Genomic DNA, 21,174 nt, shown 5'->3' on the forward strand with positions numbered 1-21,174 from the left:
GGGTTGGGTTGGTGGTGAGCAATTGTATTCTGGGTCATTTGTTTCTCCTGAGTTTTATTCCTTTCTCTCTTTGTGTCCCCTTTTCATTACTATTATTATTAATAATAATATCTTGTTTCAATTATCAAACTATTCTTAACTCACAAGCTTTACTTTTTTTAGGGGGCAGGAGGGTGGAGTGAACAAGCAGCTGAGTGGTACTTAGTTGCCAGCTGGGGTTAAACCACAACAATCTACAAGACTTCTTTTAATGTGGGTTATCAAAAAATAATGGATTAAAATGAAGATGTGGAATATTTTTTCTGACTTGCTTTTATTAACTGTAGAAATCCCATTGACTGCATTATGAAAAGCAGCAACAGGAGATTAGGAAGAACACAGTGTCATTTATTTGTAAAGTCATTTGTAGTCATCAATTAAGCCCTTTGCTTTTCTTAATTAGATCTCTGCCTTGGAGGTTCAAGGAACATGGACTAAACTGAATTAATGTGCAAGTCATTTCCATTAAATATACACATTTTATCTTATGTTGGATGCTTTAACAGGGGACAGACAAAATAAAAACTAAAAAACATCCAAGAAGCACTTAGGGTGTAGGAGTCAATATTAATTCTCTAGCAGCAGACATACCACCGGAACAACAGTTTGAGGTTTTTTTAAGCTTGATAAAAATTCTTAATTCTAATGACGTGAAATGGAACAGACATTATGAAGGAGGATATAAGTAGATTTTTATAGCTAGTTATCATTCTCTTCTACTAGGGTCTCATGGATGGGAAATTAAAGAGATCAGATTTCTTTTAAGGAGGAAATGGGGCAAGAAGAACATCAGTGAAAACAAATTAGTATTCCAAATAAATGCAATGTTTCTGGTGCTTAGCATAAGTCTTACAAACTACCCAAAATCAGTGCAAGTATAGTGAAAAAGAGCATCCCATTTGTTTTCAATGGTCTTCTTTTAGGATCAACTCAGGCATGTTTGATGTTGAGTGAGAGAAATGAAACATTTCTTCTGAACTTCATGCAGTCTTTTCTTTGAGGTTCTCTTAAGTCACCCTAAGTAATTTTTTCAAGTGAATTTTTTTCAAATTTTTGCTGTTTCTGCACAAGCCACATGGAGTGAATTAGAAAATTCTAGTTTTTCTGTCACTAGGTAGCATTCGTTGCTGAGTTGTATAAGATACACAGATGTTTTACTTGTTTGACTTTTTAAAACGGAATCTTGCAGTAAAATATATGGGGGATGGTGTGCTGGGATAATAAAACTTTCTGCCAAAATGTGAACATAAGAATAAATACTAAATTTTAGAAACAATCAAATTGTTTATGGGAATATTTTGTTTCTAATATTTTATTACTTTGATTCATTTTTACTAAAAATGCACCCTCAGTTTTAAGTCTACTTTGCATGTTTTGCATTTTTAAAATTTTGTTCAAATAAATTGTGATTTTATGAACTTCAGAAATCAAATTTCAGAGAAAAGGGGCATTTTTGACTTATCTCTAGTCTTGTTAATCAATGTTTCTTGGCTCTTTTTTATAAAACTGTTTCTGTTATTGTCTGGTAAAGGCATATATTTGTCATGAAAATTATACCTGCATGTAAAAAAAGACAGATAAATATACAGGCCAGTTTCTGCTCCCAGGTGAACAGGTTATTTCACAAATAACCAAATAATCTTCTGAAGTTGGAGAACTGAATGGTATGGTTCAGACATAAATAAGGATTGAGTGTCTCTATATGGAAATGATAGGACATCCAAGCTCAGTATAGCCTAGTGCTAAAAGATAAAAAATGAGACTATTTTGCTTTTCTGTGAAATGTATTTTGACATCTTATATAGTGCTTTCCAGGAATAATTACTACTTATTATATTTAAAGGAGAATATACCGTTTTCCAGTTGAATGCTTAATTTTGTGTGGTGGTATGGAATCAAAATACTGATCTTTTGTTACATGAAATTTCTTCATATAGAGAAGTTATTTTAATTTTTTGATGTGGATAGATTGATGGTAAATCAATAGTCAGGAGCAGATTACCTTAGTGATATTAGTGGCCTTAAAATCTTATCCCTTGTCACCTTTCCAAACTGCACAGAGCAGCATCCTCTCTAATGATCACTTGATGTAGTGGAATAGTAGTGATTTGATATCTCTTCCATTTAGGCCTTCCCAACTGCTGCCTGGATACATCCATGTCTGCTAGCTGGGTCTTAGAAAAATTAGTCGTAGTAGGCTTACTTCAGAATATTTTAAAAAGCTTTGCGATAGTTTTCAGTAACACAGCTTGCAATGTTAGAGTAGGTGACAGAATAATATGGTTGCAACAAAGTTATGATGACATTGGTAGCAGGAAAATGGAGTGATGCTCATTCAAACTGATATGTGTAACTTATTTATGGCTTTACCTCTTGTGAGCAATATGGTAATCCACATGCATACTGTCTAATATCACTTAGTATTTCACCTGTTCCTGTATTAATTCTTTTTTATAACAATATTTTCAGTATAGCAAGTTTACTCTCTAACTCAAACTAAAATTAAAATATGTATTTTCTTTGTCAAGGATAACTGAAAAACGTAATTTTAAAGAAAGAAGGCTAATGGTGTAAGAATAACAAACTCAGGCTTTGTATACAGGGTCAGTTCCTAAGAGTAAGAATAATTCATGGTAAAATTGTACTATGTAAATTGTGTCATGGAAAAGGCCTGTTAGGTAAAATTGTTATTTGTCTCTGTAGAGTTTGCTGTTGAAGAAGTCTTGCAAAAGTTATTGGATGCTGTAGAGAGAGTTGACAAGAAGAATAAATGGAGTTTTTTTAACCTCCAGTATGGTCCTTTGCCTGAAAAGGCAAGCTACACTATTTTTAGAAACTAGCTGCTTTCAGAGGTGCCAGCAATCTTGACAGTGATTGCCATTACCATGTGTTTTTAAATTCTACAAATTTGCATTTCTCTTTTGAATTTTAGATACCATTCCAGGGAGACAGTGCATGTCCTCCTGCTTCTTTCTTCTTAGACAATTTCCTAATGTCCTAATTTACCTCAACTCAATCAAGGTTAGTATTATTATTTAGTGTTGGTAGTACTGTATGGAATCATTACTTTTAGACTCTACTATATGAGACACAATGGAAACATAAAAAGATACAGAAACAAATCAGTAAAAATAAAGCACAGGAGTGATAGTGGGACATAAGTGCTCAGTACAGTAAATGGATTAAAATGTAAAGAAGCAATTTAGAAAATAGTACCATGCAGCATGTGGGCATGCTTGTAATCTAATGATTATCAGGCTTTCTGGTGGCATCACAGAAGGTAAAAAATATAAATAAAGAAGGACAATTTTAACAAAAGTGTATATTTATGGGGTGGGCAGCATAGAGGAAAAAAACCCAAATGATAAGACTTATCAAGTGAGTGATGGAGATTATTGGCACTGGTTAATAATTGCAGACAACATTTTAGTTAATAAGAGTGTGTAAGGAAGGTAGGACACGAAAGACTCTGAAAGGACTAACATTTACATTTTACAGGGAAAGCAGTCACTGAAGGGCTAAAATAGGGCAGTATTACTACCAAAGCAGTAAGTAATAAAAGTAAGTTAGGAATGTTATTTTTGCAGAAGTTATATAAGCACCCTGCAGGCAATGTTGCATTTTTCAAAATAAGAGAAGCTTGAAGTCAACATCCAGTATTATCAGATCATTGAATAGAATGGGTATAACTTACAGATACACAGTTAAATTCAGATGTGAGGAAATGGGGAGGCTGGAGTGTGGTTGTGGATTAAATGATTGCAGTCTTGTTCCAGTGGTTTGAAACTAGAGTTAAAACAACTCTGTGTTTAGTAGGAAGAGGAATGAGAATCTTAAAAGAAGTTATTAAAAGAACTGGGAGATACGCAAGATGAGATACATTCCTTATAACTACAATGTTATAAGGAGTATGAGATCTAAAGAAAAACATGTGGTTGTAATGGTGCCCAAAAGCAGCTGATGAATGAAAAATGGTGAAGGTGTAGTGATTTTAAACTTTGTTTGGAAGGAGACTTTTGAAGAAATCCCAGTGGCTTTAGCCACTGGAATGGCTCCAGTGTAGTGGAATGAAGAGATACACCACCACCACTCCAAACTGGAGTATGTGTGTAATTTTAAAAAAAAGGAAATTAACAGTAAGAATTGCTTTGCCTTACTTGAGCCATCTAAAAGTTGGATTTCTGGTTAGAGCTGGTCATCTGGTCTCAGTTTATTGCCAATGGGTATAGATGGTAATTTCCAGAGAATTAATTCTATGTATTCCTTACATTTATAGTGCAATTAACTCCTCCACAGATACGCTCAACTCTTTCTATTTCCTTGAAAAGGTCCTTAAACAACTAGTTCTAAACTGAAAAGGTCAAAGTTAAATGTGATTACAAACCCCCTCCAAGGCATATGGGACAAAAATTTACTGCAATTTTTCAGCTGAGACTAGCCATACTCAGATTTACTTAAGTAATTTCCCTTCTCTATAAGTCACAAGAATGCAAAAATAATTATTTCTGTACCGTGTTATAGGCAAGGTGTACATGGATTTACTTTTGTGTTTCATTCACAGGAATAAACTTTAGTTGAATCTCTGCAGCTCTTAAAATGGAGCTGCCCTCTATGAAGATTATTCGTTTGGTATTCTCTCAAGAAACACTGCTTTCATCCATGATCAATTAAAACTGCTTTAGGCATAAGAAAGCCTCAGAGGACATAAATGTATTGCCAGCTGCCCTGAGGGTGACATTATAACACTGTCAGGGATTAACTGAGTGAAAAGCAACCTAATTCAGGCTCTGCTGAGTTGTGGCCACAATGGGAATTCTTAATTTTTACGCTGGGTATCTTAGTATCTCATTGAAATGGGCATCACTCAGAAGACAGTTGGCTTTATGAAAACATTGAAGATCTCTAAAGACAACAAAAGAGTAGAGTCCAGGACATACAAGGTGGTTTAAAAAAAAAAAATTAGCTGCTGTAAATGTTTTGTATTATCAGCAGCACTTGTTAATTTCTCCTCATTTTGCTTTGCAGTAGGCTTGATCTCTAACACTTAATATGGCCAGAACAGAATGACACATTTTCTGAGTTTGGTTGTTGACAAAGGTTCTTCTCCATTTTAATTAAAAAATACAATGGGGTCTACTTGAACAGAAGAAAGCATTAATGCTGTAAAAGTAGCATCTGGCTCACCAGCTTTGCTTAACCTGGGACTTGTGCTGATTCACATGAAACTACTCTTGAGAAAGAATGCAATAAAATGTCGTAATCCTTATATGGTGAAACCCCTAGTTAGTTCACCTTAAGGGCACTGAAATGTTTTCACAAACTGAGCTTAAGGTTCACCCCAATTGGTTCATCCTCATGCTGTCACACGGCTTGCTGTATTTGCTGTCTTGTGCATGCTACCATAGACTGTTCGGGTGAGACCTGCACTTCTGGCAAACAGTGGCGATCCCTCACCTTTCCTTTCAAGGCACTAGCTTGATGTGTGTGGGAGAACTAAATCAGTACCCTTTGTAGACTGCCTATGACAGTGAAAGGAAGATGTTCCTCAGTGTCCCTACATCATGAAAGAAGATACTACTGGGAAAGGGATTTGTGCCTTGCTTCGTTTACCTTTTGTGCAGTCCCAACTATGCTTTTTACCTCCTCCTCGCTCTAAAGAGGGGAAAAAAACAAAAGTTTGATCTTCCTTTATAAATGTTGTATAAGGAAAAACATTTCTCTTCCCTACACCTTTCTGTTATGCACACAGAGGTGCTTTCTTGCAGTAACTATATTGGATAAACCACCTATTTTTCCATGCTTTCTTGTAAGCACTGCACGGCTCCTGGGCAGGGATCCTCAATCCCATTCATGCTTACAGCTGGTATCATGTTCTATCTTACCTCTGCCAGCTCTACTGGTCCTGCAGTGTGGGACAGTGCTGAATGTAAAAAACAGCTGACTTTTGTCATCTTGAGTTATACTTCAGTCTGACTGTGATCAGGTCAACCCCAAATATCAGCCTAACCTGTACCTTGAGTTACATTTACTGCTTTGACCCATGTATCTTTTCAGAGAAGATACAGCTAGTTGAATCTGATGTATCCTAAAACAGACGTTTCATATCTAGTGTTATGGGAGGAAAAAACTCAGTGTTGCGCTTCAGCTAGAGAGAAGGGTACCTTAAAGCAAGGCTTGCTTACAGTAGTGCTATTACCTGGTGTGCTGCCTGCTACAGCCCAGTACTGTGGCCTCACCTCCATCACGAGACTCAGTTTGTCAGATTAGCATCCATCACATAACCAGATGCACAGGATCTCTTGACAAAACATAACAAGTCTTGGAAGAACAAACTGTTTTGTTTGTCTTAAACTGTCTTTAAGACTCAAGGAAGTCAACTGCCTATTTACCCACCCTAGGGGTGAAATAAGTGCTTGGAAAGTGAGAGACCATGGCAGCACAGCATGTCTTCACTTGCCCCAAGTGAAAATTATACCCACAAAAGCTGCCACTGCAATTTTAAGCTTGGAACATTTTCCAGATCTCTCATAGTTAATATTGTGGAATGTTTCAGCAGTGTTTGTAGTCATGAATGTAGGATGGAAAAGCTAGTCCATAATTCTTCTGCCCACTGTTTATAAATAGCGTATGTTCCTAATGTGGGATTTTCTTTTCCTTCCCATTGTCTTCTTTATATGGTTTGACTCAGATTGAGACGGGGGGAATGTATTTTTAATGTTGCTTTATCATGGGAGGAGGGTTTTTTTTGTTGTATTTATTTGGGGTTTGTCCATATTTTTCAGAGTTACTTCTACAACAATGATACTTTTAACTTCAACTATGCCCAAGCCAAAGCTGCAATGGGCAATTTTGGTGAAGCTGAAGAGGTATGTATTTATTTTCTTTGAAAAAAAAAAGCAATGAAAACATTTCCCCCATATTCCCCTCTTTCCTTCCTTTTCTTCACCCAGATCTTCATGTTGGTTGAAAATAAGCAGGTTCTGTGGAACATCTTCTTCCTCTTAGGGGAACTGAAACTCTCAGTGAGCACTATTCAGAAAAGATTATCTTGCTAATCTTGTAATGTGAGGTATACAGGGAATCATGCTGCTTGTGGTGCATCACAAGAGTGCTTGCAGCTACCTCCAATTGCTCAAAGAATGGCCTCTTAATCAGATTTTCTAAGCTTTGTCTGGCATCCCAGGCTCTCTTTTTGTTCAGACGGAGTAGAGCATGCTAAGTAAAAGACACTGAATAGTTAAGAGCTTCTAGGTGTCCCTAGAAATTTGTGTTTTAAAAAAAATCTTCCTCTGGGATATGTGGGAGGAAAAGAGGAAGTGCTCACTATCTTATTCAGCAGCATTACTATGCAGCTGGAAGAGATTAACTTCTACACCCAGTACTTTTTTTATGTCTGTGTGCAGCAGAAACTTAATTACAACTAAAATATGCAAAAGCAAATAGCTATTATGAAGGTGGAAGCAATATTTTCCACAAGACCAGAAAAGAAGACAAGCCACAAAAAAAAAATCCTACACCACATAGTCTAAAGTGAATCATATAGGTTTGGTTGGTTTAGGGTTTATATTTTGTTTTGTTTTTCCAGTCTTTCTAACTTTTTAACTATCCACATTTGTCAACAATAGAGCCCCCCTGGCTTTACAACTTTTCTCTCCCCCCATCCCTACCCTCCCATCAAGCACCCTTACCCTTTCATTTCTGTGGCCCAAAATTGCATCTCTCTTTAAGAAAAATATCCAAGACTGTAAGGAAGGTAGATATATATTTCAATTCAACAAGCTTTCAATTCATTTAGCCTCATGAAAATCTTTCAAAACTATGCTAGCAGGCTATGCTGATTCCTGAAACTCCATAAAAATTATAATACTATAAGTAAGTTTTAGCAGCAACTAGGCAACAAAGAAACACAAATTTGTAAACTCATATTAATCTACATTTTTCCTCTTATGTTTTTTAGAAGCTGTTCTATAGAAACTTGTGTTCTATAAAAATAGGTGATACATTTATATACCTGACTTATATAATTACATTGATTCATCTAGCCTCATGTCTGATCTTGGGTCATGATGGCAGTTCCATAAAAAGCTCAGTCTTCCCCAGTGTCTCACAAACTTGTAAAACATCTACATACAGGACTTACTAAGTTATTTAAAAGCATACCTCCCTGGCCATAATAAAATAAAACATATGATAAAGTGCTACTTACAGTGATAATGCTGCTTTCTTTTTATTTCTTGACTATTACTCCTTCTCCTCCCCCTCTAAATTAGGGGATCAGCAATGTTTAAGCAATACAAATGTCAGTAATTTGTGTAATTCACTGTTCCAGTACATGCATCTATTCCTATAAAGGTATTTTGATTTTTGCCAGTAGCATCCAGTATAGTTGCAAATATACTTGAGAGAGGCATAAATAGCTTTTTTTTTTCCTTTGAGCAAAGCCAGAGTACATTTTAAAATTTATAACTTCCCCCACACATCCCTTTTTATGCAGAATGTAACAAACCTGTATTTATACAGAAGGTATGAAAGTTGGATGCTTTGCTTGAAAATTTACTGAAACCAAAATGGTTAGAAATGGCTTACTGCAGACCTGGAATGATCTGACATGTATGGAAGGAAAGTCTCATCTATATGTGAAACTTGTAGTAGTTCAAGAAGATGCTAATATAATTGCTTGCATTGCTTTCTAAACAAACACATTCCAAATAGCTTTTCCCACAGACCCAGTGTTCCTTTGTGCTGTTTGTGCTGCATGGCCGCCCACTGGCACTTGTTCAGGGCAGGCCGCACCCTCTGCACAGCTTGATGTTCCGAAGCTGCACAAGTCCCATGATAAACAGGGCACTGTGTGAATCCTCCACCTACTCCAAACAGAGGGATGCCCCCTACACTGCAATTGCATACCCATACTCTTCTCATGAGCAGTTGTTTGTGTGACTTAAACCTTATCTGTGTGTTGAAATGAGGAAGGTTTGCCTTCTGTTTGTTTAAAAGTATATGTGTGTATAATCTTTTATTTTCCTTCTTCCTGCAGGTGTTCCTTTTGATCCAGAGTGAGAAGATAAAAAGTGATTTTGTTTACCTTAGCTGGCTGGCTCGCTGCTGTGAGTCACTTTACTTTCAGCATTGCAGAATACAGATCCTCCTCTCTTGCGTCAGTCTTGGCAATCCACTCTCCTAATTGAATTTAATGTTGTAGGTGGTTTCAGGACTATGAAAGTGAAAAGCTGATTGCACTAGTTATAGTGTGGGTGGTTATTGCACATTTCATACCTCTGGCTTTTATAAGCAATTACTGCTTCAGTGCAGTGCTGTTATAGTACTGTCAATGCAGCTTTGTCCTGACCAGTGACCCTTTTTCTTCTCAATTGTCGACTCAATTGCTTGAGTGAAGACTATCTGTCTTAAAAGACTGAGTTGCAATTCTAAAATGTTCGGAGTAAAACACAAAATAGAAGCATTCATACTGGGTCAGGCTCAAGGGTCTGTCTGCCTTCGAGGTTAGCCACTGTCAGATGTCTAGGGAAGAGAGGAATCCGGCAAGCACACACAGTATTTTTTCTTCCTACCATGTTACTTTACATGTTGTCAAAACTCCTGTGCCTGAGGGATATTCTTATAATCTCCAGCATGTGTTTTTCTTCCAAAAACTCTTAGAAGAGTTCTTTCCTTGAATTTCCTTGAATCCAGGAAACTTTTGATGTGTTTAATATTCTATGGCAAATCTTATTTACTGTTATTTATCAGTTTTTAAAACACTGCAGAGTACACCTCAGTACACAGACAGCTGCAGTGCCACATACAAAATAGTATAGAAGTGGGCTTTTCTAAGGACTCGAGTCTGAGACTCCCTAGGCCAATTCATTTTCCTTACAGTGCCTCAATATGAAAATGTTTTCTTATCAAACTATTTTCAGCAGTTTTACCTGAAATGTAAATGTGTATGCTTTGGGATGTTATGCCATATTGCAAATGGAGTAAACATCTCCTAACATGATCTTTTCAGACAGGCATATCACACATAGGGATGCCTATTTATGACTCTGTTTTAGGATGTGCCAGTTTATTTCCTTTTTAATTAAGCTGCAGTACCAGATTGTGTTTGAGTGTTTTATGTATGAATGTTTTATTTGAATTTTTATGGGAATGATTAATATAGTTATCTTTTTGTGTCAAGTATGTAAATTACTAACAGATCACATAATAATACATTAATGTCAGAGTACAATTAGGGATTGAGTAGTAAACAATTCAATGCTGAAATATTTCCAAGGGGCAAAAAGTACCAGAAATGCATCCTTTTGCATAACAATGTAATTTTTTGTTTAGTATTTCAGTACTATTTATACCAAATTCTTGAAGAGAAGATCAAAAAACATTGGGTTAGCACAGAACTGCATCGCTATAGGTAGATTGGTGTTAGAAATTGAGAACTGGCTGTTTACCACTGTATATGGTATTTGGAACTGATGAGCGATAAATCAAACTTGACGTCTTGCTGCCTCCTAAATGAGAAGAGTCTATAAATTCTGTGATTTGGTGTTACGTGTTTGTTGTTGATTACCACCCATTCTACGTGCAAAATTAGTATAGACACGGTGGACACAGATATAACAAGCTAAACAGTCCCTCTTTTGAAAAAGCACAAGAGTGATCCTTATGTGAATAGCCAGGTACTCTCAGAGCAGCTGTTAAGGCTTGAAAAAGAAAGGAAAACTTACTTTCATTTCCTTTTCTCACAGTGTTTGAATGAACCTGGAATTATGAATACCAACTATAGATTCAAGATAATGGCTTCTTATCACCAAGAAATAGAACCTTTGTATTTAAACACCCTAGTAGAATTTCTACTCATTGAGACAGAAGATTCAGATTAATTTATTTCTAATTGTGTATATCAGTGATGTTTAAAGTTAAAGACCAATGAAAAATTCTAGTCATATACACAAATTTAAAACCGGCATGGCATCTCAGGAATTTAGAAACATTTTTTTGTAGTAATGACAAGTTTTGTTATGCTTGGAGGGGCTTCAACCTCTGCCCTCTCCTTTTGATTTGTTATGAATCATGGGAATTTAATGTTTGGACTGACATGGGCACCGAGTATTAAAGACCTCAATTTGGTGGCAATTCAAATTTTTTTTGTGTATAAGAACACACAATCCTAAATCCTACAATATAAATGGATTGCCATCATTCATTGTCCTGCATAAAAAACTTATCTGATGCTTTCCATTCTGTCCCTTAATCACATCTGAAATCATGAGAGTTGTTCTTATTGCTTATCTGTTTATTGTTTATTAATATAAATTAAGATGGAAACACTGTAATTATTCCTTTTGACATTAGTATTCTCTGCTGAATTGGCTGTTATCACTAGTAAAGCAGAAGATAAGGATAAGCCCCTTCCCAGCCTCATGCTCACGCTGAGGAAAAGAAATACAGAAATATCTGTTCCACCTGCCACTGAATATTGTGCATAGCATATTCTTTTCACAATTCCAGCTTTTTCATGTTATTGCAGATATTATGAATAAGAAACCACAGCTAGCCTGGAAGCTCTATCTGAAGATGGAAACATCAGGGGACTCCTTTAACCTATTGCAGCTCATTGCAAATGATTGTTACAAAGTGAGTTTTCTCTTTAGAGCTTGGTGTATGACATTGTGATTGTACCAACAGTTATTTTTTTGATACTTTTTATCATTGTCATCACTAGTGAATTTTCTTTCATAATGACAGGATGTCTAATAATGTGGATGAGTTGGCAAGGATTAGTCAGTATTAGTATCATAAGGACCTACAGGCCTTCTTGGTAGAGAACTCATTAAAATGTTGGTAAATTACTGCATAGTTGAGCTATCAATAATAACAGTTGCTTCTCCTACTATGAGAATCCTACTATGGGATTCATTATGGGTAGAAAGGACAAAAAACTTTAAAGGAAAAAAAATCTAGCATAGATTCAGCAAGATGCCTCCTGCTTTTTTTTTTTTTTTTTTCAGGACAGTATTGTGTTTTCCTTAAAATTTGTAATGGGAGATACTCCTTGTAATCTCAAAAGCAGTATTCTAAAACTGAAAGAATTATCACTTGTACATCTTTCAAGTACTAAGTTACCATCTCATCCTTAAAAGTCTAGTTGCTCAAGCAAGTGACTATGCCTCTGGTGTTTCCCATAGATGCAATTTGTGAAAGCAGGTTGAAAATCAGACCTCGTGTAAAATCTCTCCCTAGATAATTTAAAGTCTCACTTAAATCAGTTGATTGCTTTGTCTAAATTCTTTTCAAAAGCTTCTTGTCTTGAAGAGGAGAAGCACGTGCACATTTTGAATTTTCTTGAGCTCTTAAAAGCTGCATTTATAGAACTAAATTTTTCAGCCTAATTATGTGTCTACATATGGCCATAAATGACTTCTCCAAAATTGTTACTTTAGTAATATAATTTGTCTTTCTACACGAGGAGCCATTGTACCTCTTGAACTAAATGGCAAGGTCCATATTGTTTGATTTTATGTGGCATTTTTCAGTTGTTTCTGAAACATTACATTATATTGGAGTTCCACAGACAGCACCAGAGATGTAACTTAGGAAGGCAGTTGCATTAGGCTTTGCTCAACAGAAAACAGAATGAGCATGAATGGAACAAGGTCAGCAGTGTCCTGAGAGGTGGTGTAGCTGGATGCCTCATTGCTGTGCTGATAGAAATTGTTCAGTGAGGAAGTTGGCATGCAGGATTTCATGGTAATTTCTTGATGCTTTTTATGAAATAGCCCATCCTGTCCATATGGGGAACAGCACATGACTTGGGGTGAAGTATTTCTTAGATTTATGTCAGATAGAAGGAGAACATTAAACCTGTACCTGATTAGTAGAACTAGATCAGATACTAATTTGGATAGATCAGTATTCTAATTTTTCTTTTTAGCTGACACATCTGATAGTGTTAATACTAACTATTTTTATTCCCATACATTTTTGCCAGTCACCAGTGGTTAAAATCAACATTTATGTGAAGAAAAGAGAGTTATTACTCATCCTGTAGTACCAGTGTTTCTCTGACTAAGGTTTCCAAATGTAGCTCCCACAGCCTGCATTTTTTTCTCTGCAGGCTTCTAGGTACCAAAGGACAGGAGGTTGTGCTCAGTCTACCTTCTGACAAACAACATTGTCCTTCAGGCTTGTTCAAGTGGAGAGCACTCATACAGCCCACATGAGATGTGCTATTCTGACTTCAAAAGCCACAGTTAATCTGGTCACTCCTTTTGCATTGACTGTTGCCAAGCAACTTTCTCCTGGTTCCTAATTACAAGTAGACAACCTAAGGCAGAAAAGATAGGGTACACACTGGATTTTCCTATGCTAAGGAAAATTTTGGATTATAGAGTCACTGAATCTTCTTTTGTACTATATTGTAACAGCGAAGAAAAAATATTAAGTTAAACCCAGAAGATAAACAAATTTATGTGGCCATGTCTACATGAGGAAATGTGGTTTCGTTTTCACATGTCTGGACTAGTTGGAAGTTGGTATTCTGTCAAGAGTTTTGGGTTGGTACAACACTAGATAAGGGCACCTCAGAAAAAGATGTTGTAATACTACTTGTTTCCCATTTCTCTAACTGCAGTGTCCCTGTTCTGTGTCACTTGCTGCCTACAGAAAAACAGGAAAATGCACATTGCTTCTACAGTTTACTGCTGATTTCAGAAAACTGGGCTCAGTGTTTTTAATGCCCTTCTGAAAGGTGGTCAGGAATAATGTTTCACTTTTTGTGCAGATGCGTCAGTTTTACTATTCAGCCAAAGCCTTTGATGTTCTGGAGAGACTGGACAATAATCCTGAATACTGGGAAGGCAAGAGAGGTGCTTGTGTGGGTGTATTTCAAATGATCTTAGCTGGTCGAGAAGCAAAGTGAGTATTCTGTGTTGTGTCTGAATTTATTTTGCTCTTTTCCTATTTTCAGCTAGCTGTAAGCCAGAATCATAATCTCAGCCTTAGGACTACATATCATCTTCCAATCTTTTATTGACCTTTCAGAAATAGACACTCCATCCAGAAGCTCCATATGCAGTTTTCAGCTGGAAGTGTATCTTCCACACCAACAGTTATAGACTATATGGTAGAAAATAATTTATGAGCAAGTACTGTGGACTATAAAATACCAAAATTCTTTAGTCATCATCACTAGGAAAAGCTAGGTTATAAGTGTAGTAGTATGTTCATGAACTGGGGGAAAACAACATCATTTCATGTTGATGGTATAAGAATGGTAAACTATCACATGACATTTTAAACTGCATAGAACAGAACGAAGGAAACATTTACTCAACACTGTAGGAAGGACATGATTTTTCTAAACAAAGAGTAGATGAGACTGTACTTTCATTAAAATTTGCTTTCTGAAGACATTGACCATGTCACACAAATATACTTACTTGATGAAATCTGAAAGGAAATTATCTGTGTTACTGATAATTTTGTTTTCGGCCCATTTCACTGGATGGGGGAATGAGAGAGAGTAGTGAAGCTGTATTTAAGAACTGCTCCCTTGTGAATATACTGCTGTGATGCCAGATGCCCATTGTCTTTTGGCCAAAGTTGCTGTTTCCTAGATGACTGGTAGGTGTGTATCTTGGCTTCTACACCTTCCTTCTTTTCAATTCTCTGTTGGAATAATCTCATAAACTACTATAACTTTCAAGTGTCCTTTTAGCAATCACTACAGCAGATGCAGGAAAATACACATATTTTGCCTGTTTTTCAAAATATGCAATTAAGTTCTTACTGTAAACTAACTGGCAAACTGCAGCAGGATTTATATATGCTTAATAATAATAGTTTTATTCTATTAGGAATGTTGATTTCCTTGTTATTTGTGTTTATGTGTATTGCGTTATGTGTGAAGTGCTTTGGCAGCATTAAGCTAGATGTTGCCATACTAAAGACTAGCAAATAACATTAAAGATTTTTTTTTGAAGTTTGGTTTGTTCCGGGGAACAATTTTGCAGGAGTGAGGGTATATATACAAATTCTTAGATATGCACACACTAATTACATTTTGGTGATTTTATTAACTTACCATTTCTTTACAGTTGTATACAAGACATTTTCATTGGTTGCTTTTTTTGTCTCTGGGATCTTAGCTAGTGTGCATTTTAATCTTTCCAGCACTGCAGATGACTTGACCTCTCTGCCTCAGAGGACCCATGTTTTGTGAAATAGTTTGATGTGAGCAGTTTATTGTATCAAGTGGGTCTAACCCTCACTGAATTCTTTGCTTTTCACCTTTGTAGAGAGACTCTGCGGGAAGTACTGCACCTTCTGAAGAGCACTGGTAATTCTCAAGTAGAGTACATTGTTCGCGTCATGAAAAAGTGGGCCAAGGAGAACAGAGTCCCTGTTTGAGTCAGTATCACAGAATGAACCAGGTCAGTTGCTACTGTATGTCTGGCTGTAAGACAAGAGTCTTGGTTTCTCCTGTGCATTCTGGGTATCTCCTTCCTTGCAGGACTTTAGGCATTCAAGCAGGGTGACCCAGCTGAGAAAGAATGTCCTGCAGTGAGATTCAAAACATACGGCAAATTGTTTTTTTGGGGTTTTTTTTGCTTTCTTTTTTAAATTAAAACTTCATTGGTACTTTTTCTGTTGCACCACTCTATTCCTCAAAGATTTTTTTTAAGAGTAGTTTCAACTGTGTACAAAATCAAGGTGCTCCTCAAATGTTCCCCAGATTCCTCCACAAAAGTTACTGAACTGCATGGTGGTTTTTTTTTTTTTTTTTCCAGCAAGCCTTTTGGTGTCTGGAGAAGAATCATTTGTTATATGACTCAAACAAACCTACTTAAGCAAGTGATGGAATGTGGCAAATGGAGATGGTGACAGTGATACCGCTAGGCACTACTAGAGTATCAGATAATACAAAAGGCTTAACACAGAATCATATGATCATAAAATGGCTAGGGTTGGAAGGGACATTAAAGATCACCTAGTTCCAACCTGCCATGGGCAGGTACAGCTTTCAGACAGCTTTTTTTTACTCGGAGCTGCTCAGGTTCCTCAACGCTTTATCCCACCTGGCCTTGAGCAGTTCAAGGGGTGGGCCATCTACAACTGCTCTGGGTAACTTGTTCCAGTGCCTCACCACCCTTATAGTAAAGAATTTCTTCCTGATACCTAAGCTAAACATAATCTCAGTTTGAAACCATTCCCTCTGTCCTGTCACTACATGCCCTTGTGAAAAGTCTCTTTTCTTTAGGACTTTTAGAGATTACCTATCTGGGGTAAAATACAAAGCATATTCTGAGGAGTATACTTTTCTGGATTAATTTCAATTACCAATACCTTAATTTGGGCTTTTTTTTGTCTGTAAGGATTGTTTTCTCTCTTATCATCTTTTTCAGTGCATGGAGACTTACTTGACTGATGGTATTGTTCAATCTCACTTTGAAATGTAACACTCAGGACATTTATTCATGTCAATATAGTTCACATGAGAACTTTAGCGATCTGATGGATAAAAAGCTCTTTTGATTTATTTTCTTCAGCATTTACCACTGTTGTGAGCAATATATTCATTATACTTTTGGATTTATTATGATGTCCTGTTTTTTTTTAAGGAGAACAGTTCAGGGAATACATAATACTAGGAGAAGACAACAGTTGTAACATAAAAATGTCTTATACATTTGATAGTAAAAAACATTTGTATATTATTTGTAAAAGAAAACTTTACATTTTTTAATTTGTAAAATACTTAAGAAGTATTTTTTAATCTTTTGAGGGGAATTCAGAACCACATTGTCTGTGCAATGATTAAAGCTCTTATTTGAATCTACAGTTGAATGTCTGATTGGTCTGTGTTGCTTCATACTGCAGAAGTTGAAATAGTATATTCATTTTGCTGTGGAAGAGGGCAGGTTTGTGGCTGATTGTTAAGTGCATGTTTATTAAGCAGTCAAAGGTAAGCCAATGACCTTGGTCCTGATCTTATAGCAGTTTGCTGAAACTAAGGCAGCTGGGTGTATGTAGAACATGCACACCTTTCTGCCATATAATGTGTCTGGTTTTACTGCTTTAAGCAAAAAATGTGGGTATCATTGTTCATGTGTCTTGAAGTACATTGATAGTTGTGGTTACTTGTACTTAAATCTAGAAACGGATCCATCACACTAGCAACAATAAGCTTTTCAGCAGGGTCAATGTTACACTCATGCCAAAGAGGTGTGAAAGGAGCAGTATTTTCTCTGAAAGTAGTTATGAAACACTTCACTCATGAACAGCATTTTTCTTTTCCATCTCAATTTAATTAACTTGGAAACAGATTGGGAATATAATTATGAATCTTGGTACAAAGCTTCAAAAAATCATGTTGGTGGTTTTCTAGCAGATGGTAAATGCATCTAATTACTCCTTTTATTGAAGCTTAACCTGCAGGAGAGCTGAAGAGCATCCAAATCCATTACAGACCATTTTACATGTTGGTTGAACCTTCTGAAATAAGTGTGATGGCTTTGCAGGATAAGGGCTTGGGGGCCAATTTTATCTTCTCTTGTCTGTGTCAAGAAGTTTTCATGCAGAAGGGAAGATTTTTTTTTAAACTCACTTTCATTTATTGTAGCATAATATCATATTTGATATGCTAAATAACATGGGGTTAGCACAGTGCATTTTATTGACTGGCAATAAAGCTTTTGTCATTTAAGATAAAACAGGGGACTGCAGGGTTTTGCCTTGAGCAGTGATGAAATAAGGTATTTTACATATTGTCTTAGCATTTAGGTCTTGGTAATAGAACAGATATGTACTATTAAAATGCACAACAAGAAGACTACTGAAATACTGCTGTTTGTTTTACCTTAGAAATACATCTAGAATGTGTGTTCCATTGTTTAATCTGAGGTCATATTCAAAGAACAGAGATGAGAAGTTGCCTTAGCTGATACAGAAATGAAAGGTAGTAGAGAATAGATAAAATTTTATCCCTGTCCATTTCCATATTTCCCTAAACTGTGGAAATTTAAGGAGTCAAGGTACTCTAAATAGGATGGCTAGAAGTGAAGGCAGATGACCTATTAAGCAAGCAGGCAGTGAAAAATGCATGTGCAGAGTCAGGGAAATCGATACATTTACTGGGTCAGGAGTAAGTGAATATAAAATTGAAACAGTGGCATTTCAGATAATGTAACGAAAGGAAAACTAAAGCAGAAAGAAATTGCTGCATCATTATAATTTCAAGGAAGAATATGGAAATTAAAGTTATTTCTTCTACTCTGAATAAGCATCTGATTCTGGAAAAATAAGCTACAGATAATGCACAGAAGGACTGTGCTAGCAATCATAGCATTAATAGTGACAAGTGGAGAAAGCCAAACCCCAAACAGCATGTAACTGCTTTTAGTTGAGTGCTGACCCATTCCTGATGGATAAGAAAGTCAACTTTGAATTAAACTTGTTAATACCTGAACAACAGCTATGACAGTAACATCAAAGTGAATTAAACTGTAGGTGACAAATTCACTGTGAAAGAAAAATCATGTCACATCATAGCTCTGGACTGTAGCAGGCATTTAGGCTTATGTGGTTCCCTCAGCTGGAAGCTGGCTCATAGATCTTCATAAGAAAGCTGTCTGAGCGTGGATGAGGAACTTGACTATTAGGTAGTCAGACACAAAGTAAACAATTACCTATATGTTGCTACCTATAGCTTCACTGTATGGGAGCTATACATACATTGAAGAAAACATCTAGATTTTGCCTACTGGTTTACTCTTTGACCATTTTTCCTCTGTATTTCTCCAGAAGTAACTTCCACTCACTCTTTTTGAAGTTTCATTTCCAAATATCCCTCTTCCCTTTCAGTCTATGACATGGTGATTGAATAACTAGACAATTGCATGAAAGTGTTACCAGTAACATTAAAATCAAGTGATTAATCAACTGATAGATACGCTGGACTGACACTATGTAGTGCAAGATGGTAGATTTCACCAGTATTGAATTGAATAACTAACTCAACTCACCATAAAATATTTGCCAGAAAAACTTAAGAGTGTTAATTTGAAGATGGATAACGAAAAATCCATGATTTTACTTTGAAATTTATTCAAATTATTAAATCATATTTGCTTTTTCGGAAATTGTACCTTAATTCTAAATTCAGCTTGTTTAGCCTTGTTTTCTAATATTCAGTTCTTCCAATGTTCATCATTGCTGTTAACCATTAAAGCCTGGCATTTTTGGTTTGTTTTTTTTGTGGTTTTCTTTGGAGGTTTTTTTTTCATCTTTTAGAGTGCAGCAAGTGAGTTCTTGTTTATAGGAAAGACAGCTTCCCCTGTAAAGATGTTTTGCTGGCTGGAACACTGGCAGTTGGTTTGCCAACAGATTTTTTTTTTAAATATGGCTGCTTAGCACTGGGCATAATTTATCTCTGTATGTGACATTGGAATATGCTTCTCCATAGTGCTGCTTGCTATTCTTCTGCATGGGTACTCAAAGACTGCATTCACCCTTTTTGCAACATTATCATGGGGGAACCTTGCATTAAACTGGTTCTTGGCTGGGACATGATATCTACGATTTTTCTAGAATTGGTATTTTCCAGAATATAGTCTGTCCTTTGAAAGAGACAGCCTACCTTTTGTTCTACAAAAATGCATTTTGTTCAGATTGGATCAGTTTTCCAGCTTATGCAGATATCTCTGCATGACTACTTATCTCAACTAATTACTAGTTTGTTTCTCTCTAGCTATTTATTAGCACAGTTTTACAGCTATATCTGGGTCATCAAGGGCTATTTTGGATCCTCCATATTTCCAGGATCAACCTTGTTATTGATGGCTGATGGCTGCTTTTCATCATTTACCATTCTCAATTTATTTAACATGTACCTTTCAGATATGGTATTGTGCTATTCTTTTAAATTAGGTATATGACATCAGAAATGTGTGCATTGCACTTGCAGGAACTGCAGCACTGTTACATTCAGCTAAACTTATACAAGATCCATGTCATTGGAGATACTTCCCATTCATTCTTTAAATGAGCCTTTCAGCATCCCAGAGATGCTGAAGATGCTGATAGAGTCCAGTTGCTCAAGTCCTTTTGCATAATTTGTCACAACTCTTCTTTTGGCCCTGAAATCACATCTAGCCACACACACAAAGGTTACCTTTGACTTTGTAGAGTTTAAGCTTTCATTTGAAACAAATAAAGCAGGCATTTCGCATCTCTGGGCAAGGGACAGCTCCTAAATTCCTTATAGGTCTTGCTTAATTGATGAATTACACTAGCATCTATTTGTAGATTTAAAAATAAAAGTAATGTCTTTATTTTAGTAAGAGCTGTGACCTTTGAGAAGACAGTGTTACAGTGTATTCTTCAAATAAAAAGAGAACAACTGTTTCAATCCCTGCTTACATGCTTAAATTGTGCTTAGTTGTTTCACATTGTATTATTCTTAGTAATTCTTTAGAAGAGTTTTAAATAATGCAGTAAAACAAATAATGGTCTTTAATATGTTTTTATGATAGACCTTCAAGACCATGGGTCTCCATTTATTTGAACAGGAAATATGCTGTCTCATAGTTTGTAGTGATTCTCAGATACAGCTGAATCAAACTAAAAAGTGGGATACTATGTGTGCTGTTCCATGAGCCTAGGGATTGCATTGAGTCTTTTTGCAGTCCTTAAAGCACACTTTAAGCTGGCCCTTAACTGGAGACTGGTAATGAGCCTTAGACTCCACCTTGATCACTATAAGCAACTTCTGTGTGGTCAGTTCTGTGAAAAAAACACAACAGTGCAGAATTATAAAAGGTAACATTTTAAAAACACATGTAATAATGTTGACATTGTTTACATCATGTAGTAAAGAACCATGCTCCAATTGCAACAGCTGCACTGCTCATTGTAACAGCTACAATTTTCTTGGATGATTTTGTCCTTCTTAAGCATGATGGTATCATTATGCATGTCTACTCTAAAGCTACTTGTACTCTTTTTCTTGCCTTACATTAATGGGTGAGGCCTTTATATGGGGAGCCATTATGTGACAAAACTCAGTATCCTATTTGCAGAGCTGGTGAATTAACTCATATCACATGATATCATTGTGTCTCATGCATTTGTGTGTGA

At 36.2% G+C, this 21,174-nt stretch overlaps 1 protein-coding gene across 5 annotated transcripts in view; it reads left to right on the forward strand.

Annotated features, from left to right (window-relative positions):
• The window catches only part of IFT56 (intraflagellar transport 56), a 65,209-nt gene that overhangs the window by 30,424 nt on the left and 13,611 nt on the right, over positions 1-21,174 (forward strand). For 2 of the 5 annotated variants that reach the window (XM_072923342.1, XM_072923339.1), the window contains exons 13-19: positions 2,972-3,060; positions 6,822-6,905; positions 9,077-9,146; positions 11,567-11,673; positions 13,820-13,953; positions 15,336-15,470; positions 15,828-16,878. In XM_072923342.1, coding sequence (XP_072779443.1) covers positions 2,972-3,060; positions 6,822-6,905; positions 9,077-9,146; positions 11,567-11,673; positions 13,820-13,953; positions 15,336-15,447 — 596 coding nt within the window. In that variant the 3' untranslated portion in view covers positions 15,448-15,470; positions 15,828-16,878. Of the gene's footprint in view, positions 1-2,971; positions 3,061-6,821; positions 6,906-9,076; positions 9,147-11,566; positions 11,674-13,819; positions 13,954-15,335; positions 15,471-15,827; positions 16,879-21,174 lie in introns of those variants that run through there. The other 3 variants (XM_072923340.1, XM_072923341.1, XM_072923343.1) reach the window with 3 other exon arrangements.

The sequence above is a fragment of the Taeniopygia guttata genome, chromosome 1A (assembly GCF_048771995.1).
Source record: "Taeniopygia guttata chromosome 1A, bTaeGut7.mat, whole genome shotgun sequence".
In the NCBI taxonomy this organism is placed as follows: domain Eukaryota; kingdom Metazoa; phylum Chordata; class Aves; order Passeriformes; family Estrildidae; genus Taeniopygia; species Taeniopygia guttata.